General features: G+C 36.7%; 1 protein-coding gene across 1 annotated transcript; it reads left to right on the top strand.

Moving 5' to 3' along the window:
• Positions 1 to 45: 45 nt before the first annotated feature.
• LOC113074254 (procollagen galactosyltransferase 1) lies at positions 46 to 17,526 on the top strand. Its single transcript, XM_026247013.1, has 12 exons — positions 46 to 369; positions 10,747 to 10,857; positions 11,775 to 11,892; positions 12,863 to 12,997; positions 13,905 to 14,109; positions 14,186 to 14,305; positions 14,392 to 14,468; positions 14,599 to 14,705; positions 14,797 to 14,929; positions 15,619 to 15,746; positions 15,841 to 16,047; positions 16,490 to 17,526. The coding sequence occupies exons 1-12, from the start codon at positions 164 to 166 to the stop codon at positions 16,755 to 16,757; spliced, it is 1,815 nt and encodes a 604-aa protein (XP_026102798.1). The 5' UTR covers positions 46 to 163; the 3' UTR covers positions 16,758 to 17,526.
• The last annotated feature ends 3,321 nt before the right edge of the window (positions 17,527 to 20,847 follow it).

Genomic DNA, 20,847 nt, shown 5'->3' on the forward strand with positions numbered 1-20,847 from the left:
ATCCCTTCCCTTTAAATCTCCTCCAGGGACCACCTAGAGTATTTCTGTCGGTTGGCAGTAAATCACCGATGGTCACTGTTCGCGTCAGCGCGTCGCGATCAGTCCGCCGTTCCGCTTTCTGCCCGATCTTTCGCTTTTCCTGAAATCCTCTCGTTCTCCAGCCATGCATCTGCTGTGTTTCTGTATCCTGCTGCTGTGGACCGGACCGGCGCGCGGTTATTTCCCGGAGGAGCGCTGGAGCCCGGAGTCCGCGCTGCTCGCGCCGCGGGTGATGCTCGCGCTGGTCTGCCGCAACTCGGCGCACTCTCTGCCGCACGTCCTCGGAGCCATCGACCGCCTCAGCTACCCCAAAGACCGCATGGCTGTATGGTGAGTCCCGGCCGATTGGACTGTTTGGCGTTATTTATCAGAGTTGATACTCTGCGCAATTACGCGTCTGACAGCTGCGCGTCCTGCGCCGGACTCATGCGTTGCGTGTTTAACTGTATCACGGTGATGCAGGCTTGCTACAAATGAAGCGAGCGAACAGGCGTTTATGTGTGTATTGAGTGAACTAAACGGAGTTTTCTGAGTCTTTAGAGATGTGCTTTATGATTTATCTCTGTTTGGAAACGAGAGCAGGATAGTTTTGACTCGGTTCCTGCTGTGACCTGTGTTCGTGGAGGAAAAATGAGCGAGTTTAGACGTGTCGAGGGCAGACAGACACCCCCTTCATGCCCCTCGAGCGGCTCTGCCCCTTTTTTTCCCCGCACATGCCGATCTGATCAGCCGACGTGTCTTTGTAGCGTGATGGAATCTGTGAGAGAGCAGAAGAACACATGAAGAGTCAGTGAGCTGAGAACTTTCCCTGCAGCGACAGACAGATTAAATGAATGAAGCACCTTCTGAGAGACTTTATAACCTCATAAAACATGCATGCCAGAAGACTAGAGAAGACATGTTTAATAATTATGTCGTGAACTTATTATTGATCTCTATTTACTAAGAGCAGTTTCTTCATATTCATCAAATATTTTAATATTTAGTATTCACAGTCAACATCTCTTCAGCAAATACTTAAATTCCCATATTGTTGTAGTTCAGATTTCCAGGCTTTTTCATGAAAACTGAGGTCTAGGGGTCGGGTCATTCCTGTTATACAGTAACTTTTATGTCCCAAAAATGAGTCACATATCAAAATTTCTCATAAATACGAAACGATGTTTTAATTGTGTTATAGAGTAGGCTAAACTGCTTCTAATCATACGTATAATGTGAAAATATAATAATTTTTTACATTTTCTTCAATTACCATATCATTTTCCACCCTGTTAGTACATACTTTCTCACCGTCCAAATCTGACTGCAATTTCACTGAGACCATTTTATAGAAGTGACATAATTTATTTTCCCCACTGGAATTCATCTGTAAAAACTGAGGTAAGCTTCAACTCTCACACCTAACTTTTTTTTTTTTTTTTTGAAATGTTATCCTGCTTGTCCCGCCCTTAAAGTTCCACCCTGTTAGGCTATATTATGGAGAATGTTTGTCCTATCAAAAAAAAAAAAAAAAAAAAAGATAAAAACAAATCTGACAGTTATAAAAGTTCTGTTAATCTGTAGAAGGTTAGCTAGTTAAATGTTGCTCACTCAATGAGCTATGGCTAACTTAGCTCAAAATTCTAATAGAATAAATAGTTTTAGTGTATATAGCAAATCAAATCTATATACTGTATGTGTATGTATGTATGTATATGTGTGTGTGTGTGTGTGTGTGTGTGTGTGTGTGTGTACCCCTTAAGCTCCCAGGTCACTGGTACAGAAGGTTAAAAAATAAAAAAAATCCCACTATGCTTAGCGTGGAAAATTACAATATTTAATACAATTAACGCAGCATCCATTTTTTTCCATCATAATTATCATCATAATAAAAAACACTAAAAAGTGGCATCACTGTCCATAACTGTTCCTTCTTGTGATGGTATTTTTTGTGTCCCTCACCCAAAGGAAAGGACAAGGACGGAAAGCTTGTCCACCGTTAACAAACCTGTTAACACTGGTGTTCCACCCTGTTATGCTCCTTTCCACCCTGTTAGACAAGTCATTTTAAATAATTTCACAGCATCGTTAAATGTTTGGCATACGTTTGTCTTATTTTGTAAGGTGAGGAGCACTAACAGCATGTATATTTTCTTGAGCTATTTTTTTATTATTATTTACAACCATATTGGAAATAATTGGCACAAAAAGTAACTGTTCTTAATTAAGACATATTCTATTCATCGATAATTGTTTTGTTATTGTTTTTAAAATAAAAAGTAATACGATGGCATAAATGACATATACTATCCAAGAAAAGCTTATTATTGTTTAACATTTACATGATTAACATGTTGTGATAACTATCCATATGTCCCTAACAGGGTGGAATATTTTCATGGTCAGTGTCTAAACAATCTACCCATAATTATTATTTTTTGAGTCCCTGAGCTTGACCAATATCCATTCCTAATAGTTAAACATGTCACTATTTTGGTAGAATTAAAAAAAATATGTAACTTTTATTCCAACACATCGCATATCAGGAATGACCCGGCTATTTAACTACCATATACATTTCAAAACAGTCAGTCCACAGTAAAATGCACACAGCCATGCATAAAGTAGCTGTGATTTCTCTTGAACCATTGTGACTTCCGTAAAAAGTTGACATCAGAACTACACAATACCTCCTTCAGTCACCCCCCACCGTCCCAATCTTTCCTTCTGTCAAACCCCCAGACAACACCACATCTGTGCCATTGGAGAGCACTGAGCAACAACAGCACTGAAACATGTGGAAAAGGTTAACTTTAACCTCGAAACCAGATCGGATGACCTGTAATGTTACACTCTCACTCAAAGGATGGATGATCTGACAGGATTGTTACTATGAGGAGATCACATGTATAAACAAACTCATCGCGTCTAGCGCGTCATGTTAAAGATGTGTATACATTTCAATTTCAGCAGGCAACTATTTTTACAGCTACATTATTGTTCCAGCCACAATAAATCACTACATTCTATATACAATTACAAATGATCATATATAGTGGTCAGTTGTTGTTTTACACACATGCACAGACATTTTTTCATACACAACATCATGAGATGCAAAAAAAAAAAAAACATATGGCAAGAAATTTGTAGACTCGTCCATAACAACAAAAGACAATACTTTATTGAAACTTTTCTATAAGTGTGCTGCAAACACTTAAACACTAACCTACTTTATTTTTCCCTTGAAAAACTTTATTTTTCTAAAATTTTTTTTTCTTTAATTACAGTTACTTCCATCTGATGTCATTTGCATTAAATACTAGAACCACACTGTAAAAAAACAGTAGAATTTACAGGATTTTACTGGCAAAAAAGTTGCCAATAAAATCCTTTAAAAATAATGCTAATCGTTACGGGCTGAACAAGACGTAAGACAAGCGGATCCATTTGCTGCTAAATTGTTGTTTTTTGTCAAGGATAACCCCTTGAGATGAAACATCTCATTTTCAAGGGGGTCCTCGAGACATAGACGAAGATAATACAACACATATACATTCACACTCACAAAATTTGCAAGCTTTATTAAGAGACGTGGTCAGAAACAGGCATTGGTCAGACAAAGGCAAACTGATATGTAGAAGACAGGGCAAGAGAAATCCAGTAAACAAGCATGGGTCAGTCAACGGCAAACATAATCCAACAGGGCGAGACTAGAGGGATAATCCAGGTACAATGCAAAAGTCCAGGGAGGGACAAACAATATCCAAAGAGGACAAGACGAGAGAGGAAATCCAATATGTAAATAGTATCTTGTAATTAAGTAACTTTAAAAGTAATTTACCCAAAACTGGGGCCATTGTATTGTCAGTGAATTGAATGATTCAGTGAGTGACTTTCAGCACATTAAAATGATGTTTTAAGTAGGATGTCCAAATGTGCAGTATTAATTAAAACAAACACCTGGACTTCGCCATCCAAAGAGGCAGAGCTCATCTGTGGATCATTTACAACTTTGAAAAACAATATTATTTAATGACAGAACATACTTTGTAGGGAAAAAAATTGATTTTTTTTTGTTTGTCAATTCAGAACCAAGTTATTTTTCTGTGGATTATATAAAACTATTTTCATATAATCCGATACACAAACCTGGTTTGGATCAAAATAAAAAAAAGCCTATCAGAATCCATCAGACTTTAAAGAGCTCCGACATTTAAATGCTAATATACAAGCTGGATGCTAATACAGTTATTGTTTTTAGTGTGAATGAGCCATAAATGAGGAAATGAAAAGAAATGAATGAAATTGTGGGTGAACTCTTCCTTTAATGTGAAGGTTAAATTGATAAAAATAGCATATGATTGGCGTGTAGCCAAGGCATGTAAAACAGTTTTGGCAGTTTATAATTCTCATTTCATACAGTTCAGAGTTGCAGCAGTGTTCAGAACTGAAGCGTCGCTCTCAGCGTGTGGTTAACAACAGAAACCGAACCGCCGGGGTTTGTGTCGCTGCCACAAACAGACCAGAATGAAACCACAGGCAGTCCGAGACTCTCAGAAGCCGTTTGGGCGGGTTCAGCGCTCGTTAGCACTTTAGCAAATTGAAACGGAAATCTGTTTACACAAAGTCTTTGATAATGATCTTGGCAGATCTGAGTGTCAGCACATGCACGTCAAATTCTATATAATCTAAAGCGTTATTACAGAAATAACTCCAACTGCGCTTAAATCAGTTATGAGAGGCGCTGACCACTAACAAGTATGATAGCTTTAGAGCGGTTCACACACTCACATGAGAACAGAGACACACGACAGCTCGTGATTAACATCTCTAGTTTGGTGGGGTTCTCATCTGCTCCAGATTTCATTTTTACTGGTATACTGTAGGATGGGCGTCGTCACACCCACGGCCCTGTGATTGGTTCTCTCAGTGGCTTCAATTGACTCTGTAAAAATCAGGCAGCCACATTAAAGATATAATTTTACACCCACAGATGTTTAGTTGCCATTTTATCACCATAATTAGATATAATATATAATCCCACCTAGAAATGTTTAATGTTCTAGGAACGTCTTCAGCGGCTAGTTTTATTTTAGTTCCCAGAATGTTACGTTAAAAGTTAGGATAACATTCTCTAAAAACATTCTAAAAATGTATATTGATAACATTGTTACAACATTATTCTCTAACATTCTAATAAAGCTTCCCATCACACTAGATGTGGACTGACATTGCTCAGAAGTCAAATGATGGCTGAAAGTGAAAACCCAACTTCTGTTTGGTGTCAAACTCTAGCATAAATAACTCCAAAAACAGTATTAACAACCTCACTTATTATAAACAAGATTTATTTCTGTCGTAAATGTAAAAAAGGTTCTTATTGAGATTAACAGAGGTGTTGATGGTTTATTGAAAATAATATTTTAGTTTGATGTCACTATTATGGTGATCAGTACTTAGGCAGTATGACTCTTTCAGTTACAGTTATTTTAACTGCTGTAACTATATTTGTTACAGCAAAAACAGTGAGAGACAAATGACATCAGGTGATCTTGGTCACTTACTAATATTAGAACTTTCCTCATGTGGTGATCTGGTGAGCTTGCTTTATCTCGAGTTGAATCTATGCTATTAATTTAATATTACTGACTACAGCAGATGCAATGCATACGATCCTACATATTTATATCGTATTTTGTCTGTTCTTTTTAAATTACATTGTTAATAAACCAGAGAAAGCTTAGACACACAGAGACCTCAAGAATTAGAGTATGAATCTCAACAATGGTGACATGCTTCATGCCTCAGTGCATTCTGGGTGACATGGATGAGTTTTGTGTGATGTACCCTGAATGCTTTGCAGCATGAAGCATGTCACCATTGTTGAGATTCATACACTGAATCCTGATGTTTGTGTGACAAAATAAAAAGTATTTCTTTTTTTTTCAAATTATTGAAATGATCTGCTTTAAATTCAGACGTGTCTCAGAGCCATTAAGTTGCTTTAATAAATAATATATAACTAACACTATACATTAGATTTGGTGAAAACAGGTAAACAGACCACATATGTGATGACGTGTTAATCATCAGCAAGCAACCAGCACCACCAAACCACTTGTTATCTTGCCACAATAAAGATTACAGCAGTTAAAGAACAACACTGATAAGTCAAGTGTCAAATTGCACAACTAAAACCAACACTTATCACCATTATGGTGACATCAAACCAAACTATTACTTTAAACAAGGCAAGGCAAGGCATCTGCTTAAATCTTAATTAGAATGTTAGCGGATAATGTTCTAATAATGTTATTAATAGACATTTTAAGAATGTTTTTAGAGAACGTTATCCTATCATTTGAGAGAACGTTCTAGAAACAAAAATAAAATTACCCGCTAAAAACATTGTTAGAACTAGGGGTGCTCCGATCACGATCGGCCGATCGTTAATGCGCATCTCGTCAGTAAAGCCGGTTCTCTAATCAGCTGTTAATTCCATCAGGTGCGTGATTTCACATAGAGCCGCTGTTACTACACAGAGCCGTTGTTAATAGAGAAGATGCGCCAAAAAACCCTGAAAATGAAGTGGATTTGCGCATCTTCTCTATTAACAACGGCTCTGTGTAGTAACAGCTGCTCTATGTGAAATCTAGGGATGTTCCGGTACTAGTCTGGACAAATTCCAAATGGAAGTGATCATCCCTATCCCCTTGAAGTGAGGACTTTGAAGTGAGTGGGGCATGTGCGTGCCATTAAGTAGTCGTTAGGAAAGCACTTTGCTAAAGGAGCGACATAATTTCCTCATTATCTTCAGCTGAGATGTTCCCGTGACAGCGCAGCATGTGTCCGTCAGCAGATGTCGCTGTTTTACTGTTATAAATGTTTATTTTATTTTATTTTTATTGTTGTTAGCATAACCGTTGCAAATAAGCATACATTTAATATTTAAATACGTTTTAAAAATATGCTACACTGTAAAACCCAACCAGTAAACTTAACTCAAACCGTTGGAGTAAACAGATTGCCTTGATTTAAACCATGTAAGTTTAAAAACTTTGCATTCAAGTAATTAAGTGATTAACTAAGTGCTGATTGAGAATTAGTGATGAACAGCTGTTAACAAACAGAATCACTGAAGAAAAGAGAAACACAACAACTACTACAACTGACTTCAGACACAGCCTTAGATGAAATCAACTGAAATAAAATACATGAAATCTCTCAAGATCTGATTAAACAACCCCACAAACAGTATCACCAGCTCCACTTATTAATAACCAGACTGACTTTATTTCTGTCAGACGTCTACAGAAGATCTTATTGAGAATGAACTAAGGTTTAGATGTTGATTTATTGTTTCATTTGAAGTAACCATGTTAGAGATCAGTGTTTACTTTAGTTGAGCTCTTGACCCTTGACTTCAGTCTTTATGTTTTATCTGGCAGTTATAACCGTGTGTTTCTAAAACATATTTGTTATAACTCAAAAACCCAGAAAAAATGCCATTAGCATTTTTACTTACCCCATTGATGAAAATCATCAATTATTGAAAGTAGCAATTATTAAAATGATCTGAGTGTAACTTCTGTTGAAATGTGTGTTTAATTAGTTGGATAATATAGTAAAAGTAATGCTATATAATTCTGTGATAATTATTTAATATAAGACTTTCTAAACAGTGTGGTCTTCTATGGTGTCAAGCAGTCACACACAGACATCAATAATCAGCATATGAACCTCAACAATGGTGACCATAATTACAATAAAATGCAGCAGAGCATGCTGAGAGCCATATATTAATTTTGTACTATAATAATGCCCAGCATGCATTGCTATTTTTTTTTTTTTTTTTTTTTTTTGTGTGCGTGTGTGTCACCATTGTTGAGGTTCATATTCTGATTATTGATGTCTGTGTGTGACTAATTACTGCAATTGAAAATAGATGAATGTGCTTAGAGTGTAGAGTAATTTTTTGTAAACTGATTTCGATGAAACCACAGGCTCTTTAAACATATTCCATTATAATGAAGTAAACTAATCATGCGTCAGTTACCTTGTCAGTTTTTGGACTCTAAACAGCTCCATAATTGACAGTTGTCATCACCAGGAAGCTGCATAACAACCAATATCTGTTAATATTTTTTTTTCTGGGCTTTTGAGTTATAACAAACATGTTTTAGAAACACACGGCTATAACAGCCAGAGAAAAGACAAAGACAGAAGTCAAGGGTCAAGAGCTCAACTAAAGCAAACACTGATCTCTAACATGGTTACTTCAAATGAAACAATAAATCAACATCTAAACCTTAGTTCATTCTCAATAAGATCTTCTGTAGACGTCTGACAGAAATAAAGTCAGTCTGGTTATTAATAAGTGGAGCTGGAGATGCTGTTTGTGGGGTTGTTTAATCAGATCTTGAGAGATTTCATGTATTTTATTTCAGTTGATTTCATCTAAGTCTGTGTCTGAAGTCAGTTGTAGTAGTTCTTGTGTTTCTCTTTTCTTCAGTGATTCTGTTTGTTAACAGCTGTTCATCACTAATTCTCAATCAGCACTTAGTTAATCAATTAATAACTTAATCGCAAAGTCTTAAAACTTACATAGTTTAAATGAAGGCAATCTGTTTACTCAAACGGTTTGAGTTAAGTTATATGTCAGGTTTTACAGTGTATATAATATATAAAAACGAATATATTTTAAACTTTTTAAAACATTAAATGTATATTGTTTTTATGTCGAAGTCCATAGGTGAATCTGCTGTCACGGGAACATCTCAGCTGAAGATAATGAGGAAATTATGTCGCTCCTTTTGCAAAGTTCATTCCTAACGACTAGTTAATGGCACGCACATGCACTACTCACTCCAAAGTCCTCGCTCCAAGGGGATAAGTTTGGTACCGGTACTAGTACCGGAACATCCCTAGTGAAATCACGCACCTGATGGAATTAACAGCTGATTAGAGAACCGGCTTTACTGACGAGATGCGCATAACGATCGGCCGATCGTGATCGGAGCACCCCTAGTTAGAACAATCATGGTAATGTTCTTAGAACATTTTTAGAACACAAAAATTCTAGCTGGGATAATATGTAATTATAATTCATAAACTACTCTTTAAAGTCAGTAAGATATTTTGTAATACTCACCCAGGCTTTGTGTATTTAAAAGTAAACACATTGATTCTGTGAAATAATATGACAATGATATTCCAATTTATATATTATGTCATAAATTGTGATTTAAATTAACTGTTTTCCATTTGAATATATATTAAAATTTAATTTATTCTGACGATGCAAAGCTGAATTTTCAGCAGCCAACAAATTAGTGTAAGTTTTTATTATCAGTAGTGTGGAGAGTAAGATACATTTTTATTTCAAGATTTTTTGATGAACAGAAAGTTTTAAAGAACAGCTCTATTTCAAACAGAAATCGTTTCTAACATTATATATGTCTCTTTACTGTCACTTTTGAACAATTTAATGCATCCTTGCTGAATAAAAGTATTAATTTATTTTAAATGTATATTTTGACACCAAGGTTACGATTGTATACCATCTTTAATATAATATAATATAATATAATATAATATAATATAATATAATATAATATAATATAATATAATATAATATAATATAATTATTTTTGTTGGAAACTCGAATAATTTTTTTTTTGATGCAAACCAAAATATCACATTATTAACAAACATTACTTAGATCAGAAGCATTCTAGTGATCTCTAAACCTAATTATGAACACTAGTATTAGTCATTTTTGTCTTTGCAAGTTTAGTGTTAATAACAGAAGCATCCAAACCTGTAGTTCACCAAACACAATCCTGATGGAGATCAGACAGGTGTGTCAAATTTGATTGGGAAAAAAAAGGTATGGAATTTGCCTTAGGAACTTTCAGAAGCTTGTGTGTGTGTGTGTGTGTGTGTGATATGAGATTGTGCACCTGGATACCATCTGTTCACAGCTAAACCTTGAGCACCAAAGACAGCCTGTGTGATCTCAGTGATAACTTGCCTTGATTTCCCCAGGATCATCTGCTGAACTCACCTGAACACACACGTTTGTACAGTAACTGGCAGTGTTGGGTGTTACACAATATATGTAACGCAAGTTACATAATCAGATTATTTCCCCAAATAACTAGTAAAGTGCATTACTTTAAATTTGCAACTGAGTTTTGCACTTCCTTCAGCTTCCTGAGGCTTATTCATTTAACTCTTGTTGTGCGCAGGCCTTTACAATTGCCAAAACTATTTTTATTTTTAAATTTACCTTTTATTAAATACAAATAATCAAGCCCAGTCCATAATGTATACATAACATAATGCATTACTTTTCATAAAAGTAACATAATTAGTTACTTTTTATGGAGTAATGCAATGCTGTAATGCATTAGTTTTTAAAGTAACTTTCCTCGACTGTGGCCTCTGTGTGAGTGAATCTGACTCATTTTCTTCACTCACACATTGTGTGAAGGGCTCTGGTTCTCCTGTGCTGCTTCTGCAGCCAAACACTAAAGACCAGCTTGGCTTTCCAAGGTCGTGTAGTGCAGTTAAATATGGGGTGATTTTACAGCGCTGCACATCAGTGCAAACTCAACACTCGGGAAGAAAGGAAAATTAAAAAGTTCTAATTACAGTAATTTACTTTCTATTTTGTCATTCATGTTTGGAGAAGTCTGTTTCAGATGATCTCTCTGTCCTCAGGGTGGCCACAGATCATAATTCAGACAACACCACTGAGATCCTGCGCGAATGGCTCATAAACGTCCAGAACTTCTATCATTATGTGGAGTGGAGACCTCAGGAGGAGCCCAGGTGAGACTGACCTTAAAATACATCTGAACACAACTGTGATCTGACCAGTGTCCACTCTCTTTCTCTTTTTATTTTATAAAACATATTTTGTTAAATCAATCCAAATTCGTTAAATATCAGTGTGCTGTTGACCTCGCAATAGAATCTTTTTTAAACTTTTATTTAAAAAAAATTGTTTTCATTAAACATTAAAAATGTTCACGTTTTTAAACAATTATTTTCAAGGTAAAAAATAGATGCCGTAAAAATGTACGGTAAAAAGACATCAACATTATGTTTAACACACAACCCTAAAATACAAAAAAAACTAAGGAAAAACATAATTATAAAAAAAACAAAAAACAAAAAACAAACATGAAATAAAAAATTTGACGCAGGGAATTTTGTGAATGTAAATTTTTCACTTCCAAAAATGGTATTCTACCATAATATTACTATTTTATATTAGTAATGCCCAATACAGTTTATTACCGTATATAGTAGGGGACCTTCCCTTTAACCATTTAACATGTTTTTTTTTTTTTTTTTTTTTTTTACTGTTAAGCATTTTTCTTTCACCGTTAAATTCAAAATAAATTTTTTTCTGTGCTAACCTCCTCTGCTAAGAAATCTTTTCTTGGAAAATAGCTGACATAAAACAAGTTTCAGTTTTTTTTTAATGTATATTTTACTTTACTAGTAAACATTGTAACACAAATATATACAGTATATTGGACCACATTATAGTTTACCACCTCAACTAACCTTGCATTGCCAAAAACTGATTTTTTTAATGCAGAAAAAAAACATGCTAATTCTAGTGCATTTAAGTCATTTCATGTATAAATTGTTTTTTAACAAATATTTAAATTAATTGAAAGGATGACAAATCAGTCAGGTTTGTGGCTCATGCATGTGTTTGTCTGTGTGTTTCTCAGTGTCTATGAGGACGAGAGCGGCCCAAAGCACTGGACGAACCTGCGATACGAGCACGTGATGAAGCTGCGTCAGGCGGCGCTCGACACGGCGCGGGAGATGTGGGCCGACTACTTTCTGGTACATCATCTGAGATCTGAAAGAGTGCCTCTGCCCCTCGCTGAAGTCAGCCACCATCATCCACGGCTGTAATGTTGCCTGTCAGTGCAGATGATGTGACAGCAGTGTGATTACACTTCCCCTCCCGTCTGTCGAGGGTCACGGGCTGAGTTGCTTGTCTAAAGTTAGCAGTTGCTCTGTTCAGTATTACAGGGTTATTCCTGCTGCTCTGTGATCAGCTCTGTTCCTGCTGTCCAGCGTTTGGCTCCACACTAGTTTAACTGCTCTGCATGTGTTTTAGTGGAAGTACTCTGTACCATTACAGGATTAAACACACTGTCCCTCGAGCCAAAACCACTGCCATGTATACAAGTCAAACATCTTTCCTGGAGAACCACATTGAGTTTTATCTTCAGTAAATGACATACTGTACGTTAAATAGTTTTTTAGTCATCTCTTGAGTTCAAACTGTAAAATTAGGTGCAAATTTCACTCGGAAATAGCTAGTAAACTTCACAAATAATTACAAAGAAGCAGGACCACTGAAATAGTATTTTATCATAAAGTGTTTTCCAATAATGATTGATCTTTGAAAAGTCATTTTTACAATGTGATTCTGATTCAGGAGCCAAAATCCAATTTCAAAATGAAACAGGCTTATAGATTTTAAATTAACTTAATTGCAACCTACAAACATGTAATTACAAATATATTTAAACAAGTTCCAATAGAAATTACATTAAAATGTATTTAAGTTAACCATAATTATTTGTCAGTGCATTCAGCCGTGCTTTAACCATATTTTAATGACAATAGAAGTCATTTTCAAATGACATATAAAGATATACTTAAGTCCTCTCTCCAGTTGAGTGTCATTTTGTTGTGGATTGGTTTAAAACAATGCATATTTTTTAGATCTAACATTATGTGATTAAATGTGGAGTCGCTATGAATAATAAATGAAATAAGGCTGACAGACTCGTGTGTGCAGATGGTGGACTGTGATAACCTGCTGACTAACCGGGATGTGTTATGGAAGCTGATGCGGGAGAATAAGACGATCGTGGCACCGATGCTGGAGTCCAGAGCGGCGTACTCAAACTTCTGGTGCGGCATGACCTCTCAGGTGTGCATCCGCTTTAGACTTAGTCCTGTGCTTTTTAGTTTCTGTCATACTGTATTCTTAGTCAGGTTTTGGTGACTAAACACTGGGTATTTTAGTCAAGGTTTAGTCAGTGAAGTTTGTATTTTTTTTAGTCATGCTGCATAGTGGTTTAACTGATAATCACAATTTCATCGCACACAATTCGAATAGATGTCATTGTTATTGTCAGTTGTCAAGTTCTCTGTCACTAAATTGTTTAATCATTAAATCAAACTTCATGAATAGTGTTCACGAAGTACAAACGAGGGATCATTTTGACCCTTTGCCCAACAGGGATGAGGGTGGCAGGGGTGAACGTCTTGAAGAATATTTCTATAATATATAAAAATAAGAAAATATTTTTGTTGTTAATTTTAAATGTTGTGATTTTGCCTATTTTGTCAGCAATATTGCATGTTGATATAAATTATAATTATACATCTTTGTTTAATGATGACAGTATCATCTTGTGTCAAGGTCCGTTCACACATCAGTTAAGATGTTAACTCTAATTGCACACTCCAGATTTGTCATCAGTCTCTTTAATTTCTCAAGATCTTTAATGCAGGATGAATTCTGATTGGTTGTAAATATTTCTATTGTTCATCAGCTAAAAAAACAACGAGTGTTAGTGATTCCATCAATATTGTTCTTCTGTGTCACTATCGTTTTATTTAGAACGACTTTTCAAACTATATATCAGTCGTTATTGTTCACACAGGACAGAAAAATAAATACTCAGTTTTTCTCGCCGCGAATGAATGATCGCACAAGGTGTGAATAGCTCCATGTTTCGTGTTCAGTGTGAAAAGGCCTTTAGTGTCGGAGGAAGGTTGTGGACACACATCTTTGTTCACAGTCTTGTTAACGAGCGAGTGTGTTATTACAGGGTTATTATAAGCGGACGCCGGCCTACATGCCGATCCGCAGACAGGAGCGTAAGGGCTGCTTCGCCGTGCCCATGGTTCACTCCACCTTCCTGATGGACCTGAGGAAGGAGGCGTCCCGTGAGCTGGCCTTCTTCCCGCCTCATCCCGACTACAGCTGGGCCTTTGATGACATCATCATCTTCGCCTTCTCCGCGCGCATGGCAGGTGCGTCTCAGGCTGAGATTACACTCAGTTATCATGAGCGCTGCGTTTACTCGAGTTTTAACATGGTTTCCCGCAGAGGTTCAGATGTACATCTGTAACAGAGAGACTTATGGGTATTTCCCCGTGCCTCTGCGCTCCCATAATACCCTGCAGGACGAGGCGGACAGCTTCCTGCACTCGCAGCTGGAGGTTATGGGTGAGTCACATGACTGTCACATGACCTTGTTTCTCAGCTGAAAGAGCGTAACGGTGTCTTTGATCGTTCGGTGTGTTTTGTCGCAGTGCGCAATCCTCCATCAGAGCCATCTGTGTATCTCTCTCTTCCTCCGAAACAGCCGGATAAAATGGGCTTTGATGAGGTCAGGAGGTCACGACACTACCACACTGTTTCACTTTATGTTTTAGATTGCTGTATATTTAATAGTATTTTTATAATTTTATATTGTATTATTCACATATATAATAAGCTGATGTAATGTGTTCCTGCAGGTGTTCATGATAAACCTGCAGAGGCGTTCGGACCGCAGGGAGCGCATGCTGAGGACTCTGTACGAACAAGAGATCGCCTGCAAGATCACCCCCGCTGTAGATGGCAAGTATGTCTCAAACACACACAAACACCTGCTCTCACCTGTTCTGCTCACACGCAGACCGTCTGACACCAGTGTGTGTGTGTGTGTGTGTCAGGGCACTGAACGCCAGTCAGATCGAGGCGATGGGGATCCAGATGCTCCCCGGATACAGTGACCCGTATCACGGCCGGCCGCTCACTAAAGGAGAACTGGGCTGCTTCCTGTCACACTACAACATCTGGACAGAGGTGAGAGAGAGAGAGAGAGAGAGAGAGGCAAAATGCTATCATTTCATTAAATGAAGATGTTTTTACTAATAACACAGAACAAACCATGCATTTGTCCACACTCTTTATTTAAAATGTTGAATGTCCATGTAAATATTATTTAATTAATTTTAAACTATTTTATGTAGCCTTAAGTGGTTCAGAATTAAACATTTTTTTCAAGTAATTATTCTGTAGTAAACAGTGAGTTATAAAATGATTACAAAACATTCAAATCTGATACAAATGAAGACTGTGCTTGAAACTGAACGTATCCATCAAGTAAATTGATTCAGATTAATACAAAAATAATTAATTGTTTAGAAAATATTTATAAACAAAATAATAAAATGTGTAAAATTCCACAAAAAGTTTGATTAAGTTTTAATGTAGACTTTTAGAAAAATAAACAATAGTGCTTTTTATAATATTTGAATATATTTTATTAATAAATAATGTTTTTGTTTTTTAAGAAAATATTTAAATATATATTTTAAATATCTTAAATATCTTATGTGTTAACTAAATGCTTTACTATTATTAAATACTATTATTATGGGTTTTAAATCAAATTAAATAATGTTTTTTTTAATGGTATCTTAACTGATGGAGATGTCTTTACTCAGTCTGTGTGCATCAGTGTGTGTTTCTCTCGTGGTTTTCTGTGTCAGATTGTGGATCGGGGGCTGAAGGCGTCTCTGGTGATCGAGGACGACCTGCGCTTTGAGGTTTTCTTTAAGCGTCGTCTGCAGAATCTGATGGAGGAGATCGAGTCTCAGCGGCTGGACTGGGACTTGATGTGAGTGAAGCAGACTGTGTGTGTGTGTGTGTGTGTGTGTGTAGAGCGTCCTCTGCTGACTCCAGCCGTCTGTCTGTCTCTGTCTGTGTCTCAGATACATCGGCCGCAAGCGGATGCAGGTGGACCGGCCGGAGAAATCTGTGCCCAGAATACACAACCTGGTGGTGGCCGATTACTCGTACTGGACGCTGGGATACATGATCTCCCTGCGCGGCGCTCAGAAGCTGCTGCGGGCCGAACCGCTCCGAAACATGCTGCCGGTGGATGAGTTTCTGCCCGTCATGTACAACAAACACCCCATGTGAGAGAAGAGCCATCTCTTCATATAGCCCTATCATTAATCCTAGTGTTCGCTTTGTCTGTTTATATTTATTTAAAATATATATTGTTAAAAATGTATTGTTATTTTTATTACTTGTGATGATGATGATAATAATAATAAATAATGATACATAACATTATTATAAATATGTATAAATATTTTATATAATTAAATTTAGTTTACATTTATTGATGGTCATAGTCATCACATTAAATGATTATTATTGATAATAACAAAATGTATTATATAAATTATGGTAATAAAAATATATATTTTTTAAATATATTTGGATCATTATTAATATGAATATTTTATTGTTATTTGTAAATATAACATACTAATATTTTGTGTAAGTTATTAGGAAAAAGCATTGTTTCATTGAAGCAGCATAACTGAAGTGGTTTGGTCTCTGTCTGTGCAGCGAGGACTACATGTCTCACTTCGAGCGGCGGGATCTGCGAGCGTTTTCGGCCGAGCCTCTGCTGGTTTACCCCACGCACTACACGGGCGACGAGGGCTACATCAGCGACACGGAGACCTCCAGCGTCTGGGACAACGAGACGGTCCTCACCGACTGGGACCGAGCGCGATCACGCAAGAGCAGCGAGCAGGAGGAGCTCAGCAGCGGGGCGCAGAACTCAGACGTGCTTCAGTCTCCGCTGGACAGCACGGCCCGAGACGAGCTCTGAAACACTCACGTCATCGAGGACGAGTGTTTGTCAGACGCCACACTTCACCATCTACTTCAGATACTCCCTGATGATTTCCATGAAATGCTCGACTGGATGCAGGAATAGGAGAAATGATGCTAGTTGTAGTTGAGGTCAAACGTTTACAACCTGTTTTAGTTTTTAGTTTCGTTTTAACCTGATCTGATGGGTCTAGTTTAACGCTTGTCAGGAGTCCTAGCCGGTTCTTTGTGCTTCAGTTAAATTTGTTTGATTTTTAACATTTCACTCCTTTATTAGTTCACTTTTGAACATGATTTAAGTGAGCGTAAACTTTTACTTTGTACCTAAAGCTGTTGTTAAGCGTCCCAGATTTAGGTCAGAATCAGATCGGCGTGTGTTTATCTGATAGTTTGCTTGCAGACGACTAATTTATTGCTTGTTGAGCTTGTTCGTAGTCTTCGATGTCAGTATTAACACAGAGCCGACGGATCTGTTACCCGTGCTGTGAACCACACAGAAGTGTTTTACCTTTGGTTTTTTCTTTCAGTTGCCATAAGAGATTTGTATGGGAGAATAGTTACAAATTAAAATGAATCCATTTTAAAGCTAGCAAACGAATGCTTGTGTAGCAAACTAATGTTTACATGATGCTTAATGTGCTAACTCAAGAAATGGATGTTGTAATATTTAGTGAAATGAGATGAGTGAACATTGACTTTTTTATGTATCAATACTTTCTGTTGCTTTCATCCTGAATGTGCCTTTTATACTAAAGAATAAAGAAAGTTTCTTAAAGTCTGATGCCGTTGATCCAGTCTGATTTTCTGAGGCGTCTGCTGTGGGATACTGGTGCAGTGAATGGGTGCCGTCAAAATGAGAGTCCAAACAGCTGATAAAAACATCACAGCAGTACATCAGTGAATATTTGAAAAAGAGAAAAGCTGCCTTTGTAAGAAACAAAAACATTTATTTAGACGTGGTAACTTGCTTCCAGATAGAATATGAGTCCATTATCCATAATAACACAACAAAAAATCCATCTCCAGCTGTCTCTCAGATCAAAATCCACCCACATATTTGTTTTGGATCATTTCGGTGCTTGATCTGTGCAGGCTTCTTTCCTTCATTCATGAGATGGAGAAAGTTGAAGGATAGATGGCGCGCATTTTTGCAAGAAGCAACAATTTGATGTTAAAACACTTTAATGATGGATTTGTTTTTTCCAAACACACAGATTACGGCATAACAAGTCATTAACTGATGGACTGGAGTGGTGTGGATTACTTGTGGATTATTGTGATGATTTTATTAGCTGTTTGGACTGACGGCACCCATTCAATGCAAAGCATCCACTGATGAGCGATTTAACACTGCATTTCTCCAAACCTCAAACTCATCAACATCTTGGGTGGTGTGAGTCGTGCCCTAGTGGTTTAGAGAGTTTGACTCCTAACCCTAAGGTTGTGGGTTTGAGTCTCGGGCTGGCAATACAATGACTGAGGTGCCCTTGATCAAGGCACCGAACCCCCAGGTGTCGCAGCATAAATGATGCCCACTGCGCTGTGTGTGTGAGGTTAAATGCAGAGAACAAATTCTGAGTATTGGTCACCATACATGGCTATATGTCACACCCACTACTACTGAGTAAATTTACAACAAAATTTTATTTTCAAACTATTCCTTTAAAATGTACGCTGTATGACAGAAACTTTAAAGCTCATGTTCTTACTCAGGTGAAATAAGATCTCTCTCTCACTATTGGATTAAGTCCTTGGTGTATTTTCAGCCAAGGTTTATGGGATTTCTATGGCAAATTTATATGGTCATTATACTTCCAGACAGCAAAACGATAATTTCATGATTAGAAAAGCAAGACAAAATGAATACTTGAAACTTGTCCATGTGTTTTCATGCTTTGCTTATGGTAATTACCTTAAGTTATATCAGCATCCTTCAGATGAAACACCTGCGGAAGACTTATAGCACTAAACTCTCTCTAAACAAGCACTGACAGAACGATATGAGCCGATATCAGCCTAATTCTATTATGGACCTTGTGTGTCTCGACCAGATTAACATTAACATTTCAAATGAGACTCATGTTTTGCAAATGTTTTGCAAATGTTCCAATCAAGTAAATACATTACTTCTGAATGCCCAAATGTCCGTTGTATTCTTCTTCTTCTTCTTCTTCTTCTTCTTCTTCTTCTTCTTATTATTATTATTATTATTATTAATGTCATTATTATTATTATTAATGTTACTGGAACATTTTTGTCATTTTGCAAACATTTTGTAACTACTGAATGATCTCTAAACATACACTGAAAACCCTAATAAGTTGACTGAACTAAATTTATTGAGTAAACTTGTTGCCTCAATTTAATTGAGTAATGGAGTCTCCCAAAACTTACATATTTAAGTTCATTTAACTTGACGGTTTTGTAGACTACCTAAATCCCTCAGAGGTTTAAATGTTGATACATGATTCATTTGAAGTCACCATTGTGGTGGAAAGTGTTTGGTTTAGTTGGGATCTCGGTCCAGTTACTTCTTGTGTTAATTTGTCTCTTGCTGCTGTTTTTGTGGTGAAAAAAAGACAAATTTAAATGAGCTCAGGTGTTATTTGATGTTTTTTGTTGATGGGAAAGTCATCACATAATACGTATTTGAGATCATAAAATACGTTTAGTTTGATATTTTTAACAGGCACCAGGAGTAAGATACTTATTTTAAAGATGGACGAAATGAATGTGTTTGAAATAATTTGAGTAAAAGAATCAATCAACTACTCACACACACAGACTTCTAGATGTAGCATATGCATCACAATAATGGTCACAAACAAAAGAGCTCCATAGCACAAACTCATCCTTATTTTCCAGCCTTTTTTGTTCTGATTGTCACCATTGATGTGATGCATATCCAAAATCTTGATGTCTGTTTGTTACGACATGTCGGTTTTCTAAAAGTACGTACATTGTTTTATCTACAAAGTTTATATCCATAAAAGTATATCCATTAGAGGTGTGCGATACCGTTAGATTTGGTATCGATCCGATACCAAGTAAATACAGGGCCAGTATCGCCGATACCGATACCAATACCAATACTTTTTAATAATTAAGGTGGATGCGTCTTCAACCTAAATCTAAATTAATTTTCATGACTTTTAATTTGTTTTTGTGATTTGCATTTTGGGTTATTAATCAGTAGCTACTACAAAATATTTTGTTCAGAAACAACTTTTGGTTACTTCTGTTTTATTTAAAAAAACAAAGTTACAAAATGATTACTTCACAAATATAAAAAAAAATGTAAAAACAAATTCTCTTTTCAAGTAGCATGTTATAAAAAAATGTTTCTCCTCTTTAGTGCACTTCTTTTCAGGATTTTTTTTCTTAAACAAAGTCACAATGTTTTACTTCACAATGTAAAACAAATTCTCCTTGTACAAAATTCCTGAAGCCGACATCTTACACTATGGAAAGAGGCTGCAGGTCCTTCACAATCGTTTCTGATAGGCGCCTTGTAATATCCACTTCTCTTGGAGAATCAGCTATTGATAAAATAATAAATAATAAAAATAATTAAGTCTGGTGCAGATCTATGTGTAGTTTAAATATAGAAACTAGTATCCCTTTCACAGCTAACACAAAAAGGGTAGATCGGCCTGCAAATACAGCCATACAACGCTCCTCTTTCTCTCTGCCTCTGACTGACTGCTGTTAGAAATGCGCGGCTGAGCGGTGCGCGTGCCTGACTGCTGGTGGTAGCGCTAGTGGTGAGTCACGTGACGGTACAACACAGGAGAGGGGGCGGAGAGCAGTGTCGAGTAGTGATGGGAAGTTCGATTCTTTTCCGCGAACCGGTTCTTTCGGACGGTTCGATTCAATAAACCGGTTGAAAAAACCGGTTCATCGGTTCTTTCACGCTCGACGTAATGACGTCACTGGCGATGACGTAATGGCGTCACGTCTATCAAACATTCAAATATATAAAGTCAGTAATCATAACTTTAGTCAGTTAAAACCTCATAATCATGAAAAGTTTACATTTGAGTTTTGCAACAACACCTAAATACAGTAATAGCAATAATGTGCATATG

The sequence above is a fragment of the Carassius auratus genome, unplaced genomic scaffold, assembly GCF_003368295.1.
Source record: "Carassius auratus strain Wakin unplaced genomic scaffold, ASM336829v1 scaf_tig00014168, whole genome shotgun sequence".
Classification (NCBI taxonomy): Eukaryota; Metazoa; Chordata; class Actinopteri; order Cypriniformes; family Cyprinidae; genus Carassius; species Carassius auratus.